Source organism: Eleginops maclovinus, chromosome 13 (genome assembly GCF_036324505.1).
Source record: "Eleginops maclovinus isolate JMC-PN-2008 ecotype Puerto Natales chromosome 13, JC_Emac_rtc_rv5, whole genome shotgun sequence".
Lineage (NCBI taxonomy): Eukaryota > Metazoa > Chordata > Actinopteri > Perciformes > Eleginopidae > Eleginops > Eleginops maclovinus.
Genome location: NC_086361.1, coordinates 19,402,154 through 19,415,094, shown reverse-complemented (window position 1 = coordinate 19,415,094; position 12,941 = coordinate 19,402,154). Strand labels below are relative to the sequence as shown.

At 42.6% G+C, this 12,941-nt stretch overlaps 2 protein-coding genes across 3 annotated transcripts; one reads left to right on the top strand and one right to left on the bottom strand.

Annotated features, from left to right (window-relative positions):
• The first annotated feature begins 10 nt into the window (after positions 1-10).
• On the top strand, positions 11-6,938 carry tert (telomerase reverse transcriptase). The gene is given in 17 exon segments (XM_063899374.1): positions 11-308; positions 727-1,245; positions 1,248-2,040; positions 2,113-2,302; positions 2,441-2,594; positions 2,682-2,849; positions 3,163-3,324; positions 3,457-3,558; positions 3,640-3,725; positions 3,905-4,021; positions 4,154-4,225; positions 4,393-4,581; positions 4,752-4,878; positions 5,262-5,323; positions 5,415-5,539; positions 5,631-5,768; positions 6,276-6,938. Coding segments are annotated over 17 exon segments (3,348 nt in total). The 5' UTR covers positions 11-68; the 3' UTR covers positions 6,380-6,938.
• LOC134875004 (sodium-dependent neutral amino acid transporter B(0)AT3-like) lies at positions 6,160-12,941 on the bottom strand. 2 transcript variants are annotated; one of them, XM_063899376.1, is made up of 13 exons: positions 12,686-12,895; positions 12,510-12,563; positions 11,606-11,746; positions 11,212-11,349; positions 10,256-10,437; positions 10,002-10,112; positions 9,809-9,921; positions 9,601-9,729; positions 8,828-8,984; positions 8,512-8,716; positions 7,983-8,142; positions 7,728-7,890; positions 6,160-7,318 (listed from the first exon to the last, which is right to left on the bottom strand). In XM_063899376.1, the coding sequence occupies exons 3-13, from the start codon at positions 11,679-11,681 to the stop codon at positions 7,100-7,102; spliced, it is 1,653 nt and encodes a 550-aa protein (XP_063755446.1). In that variant the 5' UTR covers positions 11,682-11,746; positions 12,510-12,563; positions 12,686-12,895; the 3' UTR covers positions 6,160-7,099. The 2 variants fall into 2 exon arrangements, with proteins under 2 accessions (XP_063755446.1, XP_063755445.1); XM_063899375.1 differs by having other exon boundaries at positions 12,510-12,941.

The window sequence follows — 12,941 nt, the reverse complement described above, 5'->3', positions numbered from 1 at the left end:
TAAATCTCAACCTCGAAGTATTAATGCGAGCCACTGTTGAATTTCACCTATATTTCACCATGTCCTGAATGACAAACCCATCAACCATCGGTATGTCTACGACTGATATGTCTCCTACGCTGGACATTGTCCGGTCCCTGTACACGCACACACAGACACTGGAGGAGTTTGCAAACAGCGTCGTGTTCAGAGAAGGAAAGAAAGCAGTGCTCATTGAACAGTCTGACACAAACCGCTTCAAGTCCTTCGTCCGGGGTGTTTTTGTGTGCTTTGACAAGGAACTACAGCAAGTGCCAAGCTTCAACCAGGTAACTTTACCTTAAAAACTACCTGGCATTTTAATTTTGTAGACTTAACATTTAGCTAACAAAACGTGACTTCTGTAAAACCATGTAACAGTTGTTGCTAACGCTAGCTGTCGTGCTAACTGTCAACGGTTTTAATGTTATGTTATCCCATGGTAAATGAGTAAATACATGTTACTTATATGAACAGTGCACTTCAAATACATTATTTTTATATTGTGTACTGTTAAATACCCTAAATTGTGATTTTAAGGAAACATGTGTTGTTCAGTAGGTATTGTTATTTCCTATGTTATGGATGTTCAAACCAATAAGCCATCAGGTATATTTTTACATTTAAGAAGGAAAGAGCATTTTCTTGCTATATCTGAATGAGAAACTCTTCTGATGAACCCTGTCATTTATTTTATGAATTCCACAGATGTGCACTCTCCCTGAACTGCTGGCTTTTGTTCTTAACGGTCTGAAAAGAAAAAGAAAAAGGAACATATTGGCCCATGGCTACAATTTTCAGGGGCTGGCTCAGGAGAAGAGGGATGCAGACCCCTTTAAATTCCAAGGAGATGTAACTCAAAGTGCTGCCTATATTCATGGCAGTGACATGTGGAAGAGAGTCACATTACGCCTTGGCACAGACCTCACACGGTACCTGCTGGAGAGCTGCTCTGTATTTGTGGCAGTCCCTCCATCATGTGTTTTCCAGGTGTGCGGCGCTCCTATCTATGACAGGGTGTCCATGTCTACTGTTTCCAATCGTTTTTTTCTCCAGCCTGGGTCTAAAAAGAAAAGTGGTGCTCAGTCTAGCAGGAGTCGAGGTGCAGGGATTTACAAAAGGAGACGGGATGTTGAGAAGCCTACTTACAGAAAAACGAGGAACAGAAAGAATGAAAGTGTGATGGAGGGGAAAAGAAAGCGAGAAACTGATCAGAATGAGGAGGAAGAGACTCTGACACGGTAGGAAAGAGGAGACGAGTTGCAAAGCAAGAATCCACAAAGGAAATTCAACAGGTTTGTATTGAACCGGTGGAGGAAGAGCAGCCTATATGTGTGGAACCAACACTATCAGTAAATCCTTTAGAAAATGGCCCTACAGGTTCCAAACAGTCTGTTGAAATGCAGACTGGCACAATTCCCTTGGAGGGAGGACCCAAATGGAGATCAGGGAATTTCCCCCCATTGCCTCCCTCGCAATGTTTTATCCGCACACTAGGATTTCTGTATGGCGGAAAGGGCATGCGTGGCTTCATTCTCAACAGGAAGAAAAAGAGTAACAATGGATGCAGAAGGCTACAAGGGCAAGATTTGGTACGAACAATCTTCTTTGAGGGACTGCCGTACCTAAACGGGATCGAGAGGAAGCCAAAGAAACTCCCCCGGCGCTTCTTTAACATGGTCCCCCTGTTCAGTCAGCTGTTGCGTCAACACAAGAGATGTGCCTACAGCAGAATACTGCAGAGGATGTGTCCAGTTGTAGAGGAGAGAGACACAGAACAAGGGGAGTTAAGCTCCCTGTTGCCTCAACACTGTGCTCCTCACCGGGTCTACCTGTTCGTCAGGGAATGCCTCTCCACTGTGATCCCTCAGGAGCTGTGGGGCTCCGACCACAATCGACTACATTTCTTCTTCAGGGTGAGGGGCATCTTGCGCAGTGGCAAGTTTGAGAAGCTCTCACTCTCTGAACTGATGTGGAAGATGAAGGGGAATGACTGTGATTGGTTGAAGATCAGTAAAACAGGTAACTCATCATAGGTTTTTGTTTTTCTTCTTCTAATTTTAGCTGATTTAACTACATCCCTCTTATCAGCAGGCAGGTTCCCTCCCAGTGAGCTCGCATACCGGACTCAGATCCTGGGTCAGTACCTGGCTTGGCTTTTGGACGGCTATGTTGTGGGCCTCATTCGAGCTTGCTTCTATGTCACTGAGAGCATGGGCCAGAAGAACGCCATCAGGTTCTACAGACCGGAAGTTTGGGCAAAACTGCAGGACTTAGCCTTCAGGTACACACACACACACACACACACACACACACACACACACACACACACACACACACACACACACACACACACACACCTGCAAAGGTGTATACTCGTGCAATCACTGGAGAGCTCACAATCATTTTTTTTTTGATTAAGGGGTCACATCTCCAAGGGTCAGATGGAGGAGATGACTCCGGCTCAGGTGGCATCGCTCCCAAAAGCCACCGTTACATCCCGCCTTCGCTTCATTCCAAAAACTGACAGCATGCGGCCTATCACACGAGTCATTGGAGCAGATGCCAAAACAAGGGTAAATCTTGATAATGACATAAAATTGTAGGTTATTACAACTTGTGAGCTTGTGTATACATTTAGGGTTTTTTTCTTTCCCCTGTAGCACTACAGAGGGCGTGTCCGAGACCTGCTGGACATGCTCCGGGCCTGTGTGCGCTCCTCTCCATCCCTCCTGGGCTCCACAGTGTGGGGGATGACAGACATCCACAGGGTGTTACGCTCTCTAGCTCCAGCCCTGAAGAAGGAGCCACAACCCCTCTACTTTGTAAAGGTTGGTTTTGTCTCTTATGTATATTTCTCATATACAGTTTATTAAATGTTTGTATTTTTGTGATGACTCCAAAAAGCATTGTAATATTTTTTAAGCACTCCTGCAACTTTGAAACAAATACTTAAAGCTGTAAAGTATTTTTTTTTAAAAGGCAAAACGAGCGGCATTAGTTGGTTTTGAACTAGCCATCTTCCGTAAAATCAGGGCTTGTAAATCAGACCATCTGTATTTGTTTGTTGTTTTTACAAACCACATCCATCAATCCCTTTCATTGTGCCTCTTAAATGCTATTTGTCTCCCTCCCTGCATTTAGGTGGATGTGAGTGGAGCCTATGAGAGTCTGCCCCATGAGAAACTGACTGAAGTGGTTGAGCAGGCTCTGTCCCCTGTGCAGGACGAACTCTTCACCATCCGCCGCTATGCCAAGATCTGGGCGGACAGACATGAAGGCCTGAAAAAGTCCTTTGTCAGACAGGTACGACACACACACACACACACACACACACACACACACACACACACACACACACACACACACATACACACATACACATATTGTACACAGTATGCTTGTGTGTGCAACTGTTTCTCATGTTTGTTCATACAGGCAGATTTACTGGAGGATAGCATGGGATCCACCAACATGAAAGGGTTCGTGACGTCACTGCAGAAAAAAGGAAAAGTCCATCACGCCATACTGGTGGAGCAGGTGAGACATCCTGAGATATTTCTTCGGATCATTATGCTTGTCACTTCTTTTAACCTCTGCATCTTTTCTTTTTTCTTTTAGCATTTCTGCTTCGATCTTCACGGCAGTGAGGCATTGCAGTTCTTCACCCAAATGCTGACGGGCAGTGTTGTTCAGTTTGGCAAGAAGTAAGCACTATCGAGATTAAATAGACCTATATGTAAGCAGCTTGTCACAGCCCATTTGTGAATGTGATGCCATGCAAAGAACCCAGGAGGTGTTTGAGTTTATATAACATTAAAACTCTCATTAACTGTTATTTTGCCTCGTTTGAAATAGAATCTGCTTTTGTCCCTTTGTGTTTCAGAACATACCGTCAGTGCCGAGGGATTCCTCAGGGCTCAGTCGTGTCCAGCCTGCTCTGCTGTCTCTGCTACGGTCACATGGAGAATGTCCTGTTTAAAGGCATTACTGAAAACAAAGGGTACAGCAGACGGTTATATATTCATGTAATGTCTGTAGATGTAGTAAAACATCTGCAGCAACAGAGGGCAGTCTTTCTGTATTGTTGCTTTCAGTATTTAATGCATGAGTTATCTTCCTCTGTGTCCTGCAGATGTTTGATGAGACTGGTGGATGACTTCCTTCTGATCACCCCAGACTTAAACAAAGCACAAAGCTTTCTCAAGTATGTTGGTTACACTAGTTTTCTTTACACTCATTACTGTCTATATTTCAGAAGGGCTCTTACCTAGTATTTATCTTTTTACTCTTTCATTTTGTTTCTCTTTTGCTGCAGTTTTATTTTGATAAGAGGTTAAAGGGTTGATAATGACAGTTGCACATTGTGTGCAGGATCCTGCTGGCCGGGGTACCACAGTACGGTCTGGTGGTCAACCCGCAGAAGGTAGGGGTTAACTTTCAGGTGCCGGGAAGCATGGGTTCATGTCCCGGCATCCGTGTGCTGCCCCCTAACTGCCTCTTCCCCTGGTGCGGACTATTGCTGGACACACACTCACTGGATGTCTACAAAGACTACTCTAGGTGAAGCATCTCGTCAGTATAGTGATCATGTACTTGGAACCTACCCTAACTGTTCTTACAGTTCCCAGTCTTGCACAGTATATAACCACATTTTTACTTACAGTATTTGTTCATGGCAAGTTCTCTTTTGTAGTTTTTGAATATATTTCTTTACTGTCCATTTCCCACAGCTATGCAGGCTTGTCTTTGCGCTACAGCCTCACTTTGGGCTCCTTCCACTCAGCTGGACAGCAAATGAGGAGGAAACTGATGGCTGTCCTTAGACTCAAGTCCCATGCCTTGTTCCTGGACCTGAAGGTGAGGGAAATGATGGTGCCTGGCCAGAACAAAACTACTCTGATTAAATAGATTTTCAAGTAACGGGTCTTTTCCAAATGTGTTTACTGGTCACAAAGGCTGTTTACAAAACTGCATGTTAAAATAAGCTAACTCACATTAGCTGCATCACAGCTAAGTGGTAGCCTGCTTTGAAAGACAAAACCTCCAAAGGAAGAAACCAAAGGGAATCGCAATTACAACAAATTAAATTGCTTTAACATTTTGACTTTCATATAAGTTCTTGAGATGCATCAATCCCAAGTGTCATATATAATACTTGTATTTCTATCAGTTCTTCCATTTTATTTCTGCAACTAGGCTTTTGTCCTTATCATATGATCATGAATTATTTTTCTTTTTAGACCAATTCTCTTGAGGCAGTCTACAAAAACATCTACAAGCTGGTGCTGCTTCATGCATGCAGGTAAAGTTCACTGGGAACTAGTTGAACCTCCTTTTTTCTAGTGTGTTGTTTTCACTTTTGCCTTCTGTTTTTTGTTTGTTTTCCTCATTAGGTTCCATGTGTGTGCCCAGAGTTTGCCCTTTGGCCAGACTGTTGCTAAGAACCCTCTGTGTTTCCTGAGGATGATATCTGATATGGCCGAATACGGCAATCAGCTCATCAGGCTCAGCAACAAAGGCATTTCCTTTTTTTACATCTAAAAAGACTTGCATCAATATTATATTCAAAACATTTTTTATAATTCCCTTATCTCTTTCCTTTTCTGCAGGACTGGTTTTAGGCAGTAAGGCTCAGACTGGGACTTTGCAGTATGAAGCAGTGGAGCTGCTGTTCTGTCTTTCCTTCTTGCTTGTGCTGTCACAGCACCGTCCTCTCTACAAGGCTCTGATCCCGCACCTGCACAAACGTATGTACCCTTAGGAAGCATCCACACAGTCACAACAATACCACACAGGAACTATCCTATTGCAGCACAAGATGGGAAGCTCCTCTGGGGGTAGCTGTTTTTCAAACCAAGGTGGACCGAAGTCTGCTTCAGTCTTTTCCTCCTCCACTGTGGTTGCAGGATACTCATGCAACGACTATCTTTTAGAGGTGCTAGGCCGTTTCAGGCTAATCCTGGTGTGTGTGCCTTTGCCAATTTAAGCTATCAACATTGCCTTTATAATGCAATGAGAGAGGCCTTCCCTAATAATGAACACAGCCTCACTGAGCATGTTGATTAAGAGCAAGAAAATAACTCACAGAAACGCAGCGCCATTGGTTTCAATATGAAAAAATCATCATGACAACTTGCCCGTAAGGCCATTCCCTTTTTAATCCAAATGTACAGACATTGTTAATTGATGCTTGAATATTACATCTCACCATTAACGAGGGAAAAATAAAAAAGTGTCCTCTGCTGTCTTGACAGGGAAGCGCAGTCTTGAGCAGCGTCTGGGGGATCTGAGGCTGGCCAGGGTCCGACAGGCCACTAACCCCAGGACCCCTGACGAATTCTTCGCCATCCAGATGTAGACGCCCAAAATACAGCTCCCAACACAACCATGAAAGCCACAGCAGCTCAAAGGTATAGACAAACCTTTTAGAGAAGCTGGACTACATACTTATGTCTGGAGTTGTGTCTACCTTTCTTTATAAATGTGTCAACAAAAGTGACAGAACAAAATAAAAATGTAATTTATCCATTTCACAATGTGAGGGAAAAGGCTTTAGAGAGGTAAAGTGATAAACCTCAGTCCTAAACACACCCTATAAAACAGCAGATATAAAGATGGATAGTTGAAAATCATCCAGCCACTTTACTAGACCCCGTCTCATACCGCTGCTGCTTTCCTCTGTGGACTTTGATTTACACTTTGTGGTAGTTTTCCACAAGGCAGACATGACATCACCTATGTCAATCAGTACACAGAAATATTGTCAGCACTCACGGTTATCTATATCTCATGCAATGACTTTTTGACATGGCTATATGATTCAATATGATGTGGTAAATTGTTTATTTACATCATGTTCACTGCACAACAATGTACAAAGGAACAACTTTCACTGTTAAATAAATCCAGTTATATTATCAAGGAAGCAAATGTGATTCGTCAGGGTAAATGTAAACCTCAAAAATCATAGAAACATCTATAATACACTTCAGCATGACTGATTTTGTCAGCTTTCTGGTGAATTAGGATGCAAATTCCACAGTAGCAGTGACAATGAACAGGATTATGCCCTTTTTTTTTAAGCCCTCCGGTTCTTCCGTTCCTCCTGTTCAACCTGAAAACCGTCGTTGCAGTAGGGACTATGTAGAGCACGAGCGGAGGACTTTTTCATTCTGCAGGAGATCAGTTTGTAGAGAGCCACCAGTGGGATGGAAATCACAGGTAGCAGACTGAGGAGGATGATGATGGCAAACACCCAGTCTGGATATTGCTTTACCTCGAATTTTGGGAATAGTTCCTGAAGAAAAAAATACAAAGAAGTGTAAAATGTGGAATTGTTACATCATTGTGCGCTCGATATGAAGCTACAAATTCCCCAAAACTATTCATTTAAACCTGCATTTGTACTGATAACTGTAGTAATCATTTGGTAACTTTGTTGGCATTAAAACCAATATCTAAAATATGCTTAAACCTTCTATAGATCTAAGGTTAATGGGAATAATTATCCATATTAGAGACCCTGATCACAGTCATGGAGTCAATAGTTAACATGTAATGTGGATGATAGCAAAGTTAAATACTCATTTACATATTTTTACATTAGGATTTTCACATTGCAGTACATCTTCCAATTATATTTCAAGCCTGGAATTCGAACATCTAAATCCGAAACATCTCCATGTGAGTACCCATGGCTTGCTTACGTAGTCCGGGTTCCAAGTGGGATAAGAGGGTCGTTTCTGTGCCTGAACGACAACGTATGCAACCAACACCACCAGGAGCATCAACGGACTGATCACCATCCAGCAGGCCTTCCAGAAGATGTTGGGCTTCCTCCCAGTCATGAAATAGATGTCTTCACTGAACCTGTTGGAGGTCACGTAGACAAGAGATGAGGTTTCACACACTGAGATCAAAATTGTTTATAAATCTCATATCAGAAGAGGAGAACAACTTACTTTTTCATTCCATAGACATAAATGATTCCAATAATCTCAAAGAGTGCAACGATGAGGAGTGGTACGGAGCCCACGTAGCCGTTAAAGATCTCAAACCAGTAGTTCCCCGAACCCAGGGTGAAGATGAGAGCCGTCGAGAAGGATATCAAACAGATGATTGCTAAGAAAGTGAGAAAAAGGGCAGGAATGAATAGGATAAACATGTATTCCTTTGTCTTTAGAACAACTTGACTTTACACGGTTGGCTAACTGTTGCTAGATTGATTGCCTATAAGCCCTCAACCATTACACAACCAAAGCACTGAGAGGATAGCCGTTTGTCTTCCCCATATAGCTGTATCCACTTAGCAAAGATGATAAATGTAAGTTAATGAAGTTACAATCCCCAGTAGAGAAAAAGGCACACTTTTAAAAAAACAAAGTGTGTGAAAGTAAATGCAGTTTGTTGTTCGTGGTTGCTAAGCTCAGGAAAACAGACAGCCATCAATTTGTCTTTTCAGCAGCGGCAACATCAATAAATTCCACTTGCCTGTTACGAGTTCATTAGGGATCCACTTGGGAAATAGGTTGAGGTCGTTGACAGGCGTGAGGGCTCCCTCTAAGTTGCCAAACATGGAAGACAGACCCAAGCTGAAGAGCATGGTGAAGAACAGTATGGCCCATATCTGTGAGCCTGGCATCGCAACCACTGCTTCGCTCAACACAATAAAAGCCAGGCCGGTACCCGATGCGCTCTGGGGGAGGACGATGAAAGAGAGGCAAGGAAGTAACAACCATGATTTAAGGGGAAGAGGGAACTTAGGAAATTAGAATGCAGTTTACAAGATCCAATGTGTTTACAGTACCTGGTCGAGAAATGTTTGCAAGTCACAGTGCTTCAGGTCCAAACCGGCCACCTCACCTGGATATGAACGATTTAGATACTTAAACCAGTGATCATAGTTCTCCACTGTTATGTTCTGGTCAGAAAACTCAAAGTGGTTGGTCAGAATCAAGATGTTTCTGCAGACAGGATTCCAAAAGAAAATCTGCCTCAATGGTATTGGCAGGGAAAAAAGAATCTTTAAAACTGTTTCATGCTTCTTGTGGACAGCGCAGTATGAACTTCGCGTATATGTTCCCCACAAACCCTGCCTGCACCGTTACAAAATCTTGTAAGTGTATTGCCCGATGCTCAAACCCATTGGCGCACATTTGCCCAGGTCGCAACTGCACAATTTTGCCATCTGCCACCCACCGTGCTGACCATAAGGAGCATGAAACAGGCATTATGCTGCATTCACAGGGTTTCTGCCCAAAGGAAAACACACATTTTCAGTGGTCGCACTTCATACTGCTTCTATTTTTTGTTTAACTCTTAACTTGTAATGCAGCTTCTTGTAACATGTAGGTAGGAATTTAAACTGTCGCCATGGTGCAATCCTGGTAAGGTAGGCATCCCATGTACCAAGGCAGCCGTCATGGTATGTCGTTCCCTTTCGAGTCTATATTCCCTCCCTATCTCTTAAGGGATCAACATATATGTTTGAAGAAGGGAAATGGTTCCTACTACTGATACAAAGCACTGGCTGTTGTGAAAGCAGCATAACATTAACATAGAATATTTGTGCGTACTTACTCCTCGTTACAGGAGTTGTAGGCGGAGTTCGCTTTAAACCCCAGGATGGAGAAGATGGAAATGGAGGCATAGAGAGAGGTGGCGCTGTTTATTACTCCGACTAGAACAGCATCCCTTTCGCAGTTGTTCCTAATTGACACAGAAGAGGAAACAAGTCACCCAAATTATCCCAATCTTGCTAAGCGAGTTCAAGTGTATCAGCATTTACCTCTCTTCATTATAGCTGGAGAAAGCTATCAGACCTCCAAAGGCTACCGATAGAGAGAAGAAGATCTGCGTGGCAGCGTCCAGCCACACCTGAGGGTTCTTCAGGATCTCCCACTGCACATAGCATAACAAAACACATCAGGTCTACTGTCTGCATTACAATCTTACATCCCCTTTAGTAGCAACACACTCACATCAGGAGTGAAGAGGTACACCAGTCCATCAGTAGCTCCAGGCAGAGTGAGGGCCCGGATCAGGAAGATAGTCAGCACCAGGTAAGGGAATGTTGTTGTCACGTACACAGCCTGAAACAAGCAAACATACAATCAAGTTTAAATATGAAATCCCTACATCCCTCTGTAACTGTCAGAATTGATATAAAGGATGTGCAGGAAGGCGCTTCATTTTAGAATAGGACGTATTTCTGTTTTTCTCCTGGAAAACTGACCTTTCCAATGGACTGGATGCCTCTGATGAAGCAGATGTAGACCACGCACCAAGCGCTGGCCAGACAGATGACCAGCCACCAATGCAGGGAGCCACTGTTGTCGATGTCAGGTGTGATGTTCAGGGTCTCACGGTACCAGAAGTAGTTTGCTGGAGTGCTCTTCACACACTCCTCATTGTAGCCTGTAAAGATGCATTCACAAAGGACAATATGAGCTTCATCAAAACGGTTCTTGTGGCAGGCTTTATTTTGTACTGTCAGAGATAAGTGTTATTTTATCCCACAATAAAAGAGTTCTGCATAGGTTAAGACATAGGAACATCTTAAAAACTGTTTACCACCATGAAACAAACTTAATGTCTTGGTAAGAATACTAAAAACAAACGAGACAATATAATCTTTTATTGAGCTATAGTTTTTACAGTGCATTAGGGGAGGACTTGCACACAGAGAACTTAAGAGACTCTTACAGACTGTGCTTTTTGATAAAGTACAGGGCCATAGAGAAAAATGTGCACATGTTTCAGTCCACGTTGGACTTTCCTCAGTGCATGATGAGTCACACTGTGCGGTTTACTCCAAAGGTGCACCATGTCAATCCTGTAGGGCTTAAGTGGATCGATATGAAGCCGGGTCAGGTCCTTACAGCACAGCAGAAAAATATCAGTCCACAGTAGTGACACGTGCTCATGCACATACTGAGGTAATGATTAAAATGTCTGTTCCTACAATAGGGACCATGACTGCTACAGAAAGTCAGTAGAGTCAAGGGTCAAAGCCAATTCTTAATTTAAGCCACAGGATGTTGGTGCCATAAAACCACAAAAAAATCCAGTAGTTTTCCTATGAAATCTGACCTGAAATGCCACGTGTTGCATCATTGTTAACCAGTCCTTGCACGTGTGATAATAGACCTTTAAAGGGCAGATAGAATGACTGATGTGTTTTCTTATTACCTGTGAGGTTATCATTGAGCGGGCACTGGCTCCAGGGCAGGGGGTTTTGGAACGAGTGAAAGAAGTACCACATCACCCAGGCCAGGAGCGTGTTGTAGAAAATGCTCACCAGGAAGGACACTATCATGGAGGCGATTCCTACACAAATACATGATAAACAACATATTTAATATCGCAAAGAACATTTTGGTGACGCTTTCTATGAGTACCACATCTATTATGGGTGCATTCAATGTGAATTACAACGCTTCAGGGGCTACTACATTGACTACAGTTGTTCATGGTCGGTTAGAAGATCTTAACTCATTTCTAGAAAGGGATTAGCTATTCAAATAATAGAGAATTTGACAAATATAATTCTAAGAAATATCGCTAATAATTGTCTTCCACCCACCGACTCCACCAAGGAGTGGTGAGATGGAGTTCCAGACGCCGATGCTGCCCATACGGAGCCTCTGTCCAATAGCCATCTCCAGGTAGAGCAGAGGGAGGCCCTCAAACACCAGCGCGATCAGGTAGGGGATGAGGAATGCACCTGAAGACATCAATACACATTTTTTAACTATCTGATAGACTAATCCCATCATTTCAGTGGAGAAGTAAAACAATAGATCAGATATTTGGCTGAAGATACCTGAAAAAGCTGTCCTATTCATCACTAAACTGTAGTTAAATTGAGTTTAGCCCTGTGGGAATTAAGAATTTCATTGAATATGTGAATTTCCTAGTTTACCTGAAACTACTGTAAGCGGACGTACATACAGGGATTAGAAAGTCGAGCGTGAGCAATCCCTAATGATGAGATGATCAATCATACACAGAAAAGATTAACCATTTTGTAAATGAATGGCCTAGCCTATTTGTTAATGACTAATTATACTGAGGCAGAAAGAGGTAAGTGTTTCTTGGTTGCTCATTATTGGATAAAAAGTCTGGAATACAGTAGATTAAACTACCACTTTAATTCAATTCTTTAATAGCAACCTATTACAGCTAGAGTTTGTGTAGCCATGGTTTTTGCAAGCGTCATATAATAATAATAATAATAATAATAATACATTTTATTTGTAAGCGCTTTTCAATCACTCAAAGACACTTTACAGATGAAAAATAAGTAATTAAAATACATTTAAAAACACAGAAACACAAGAAAACGCAGAGAAGTAGATACATTGTAAATAGAACAGCATAATACAACAGTCAGACAGAACAAAAACAGAATTAGGAAAAGTGGTGGTTAAGAATTATAGGCAGAGTGGAACAGGTGTGTTTTGAGTAGTGATTTGATAGCATCTTACCTCCTCCATAGATTTGGCACAGGTAAGGAAAACGCCAGACGTTTCCAACTCCCACTGCAAAGCCGATACACGTTAGCATGTACTCAGTCTTGTTGTCCCATTTGGGTCTCTCCTCCACCTCAGAGTCATTTGTTTTGCCCATCCTATGCTGGCTTCCAGTCCAGGACGCAACTCACCTAAACGTACACAAACGTTTCAATGTTTAGCCTCAGCGATATCCACTGCTCCTCTGGTCCTCAGTCTCACTCTAAAGTGGGCTGTCCTTTAATGTCCTTTAAGATCCAGCTTTGGTGTTTGTTATTTAAAAATGTGAGTGTGCTTCAGATTAATGAGTAACCTGATGATGTATCAATGTTACACCGGCTTAAAAGGAACCATATGAGACCATGCCTTCAATAAAAAGACACCATGATTGTGTGTCATGACAGATAC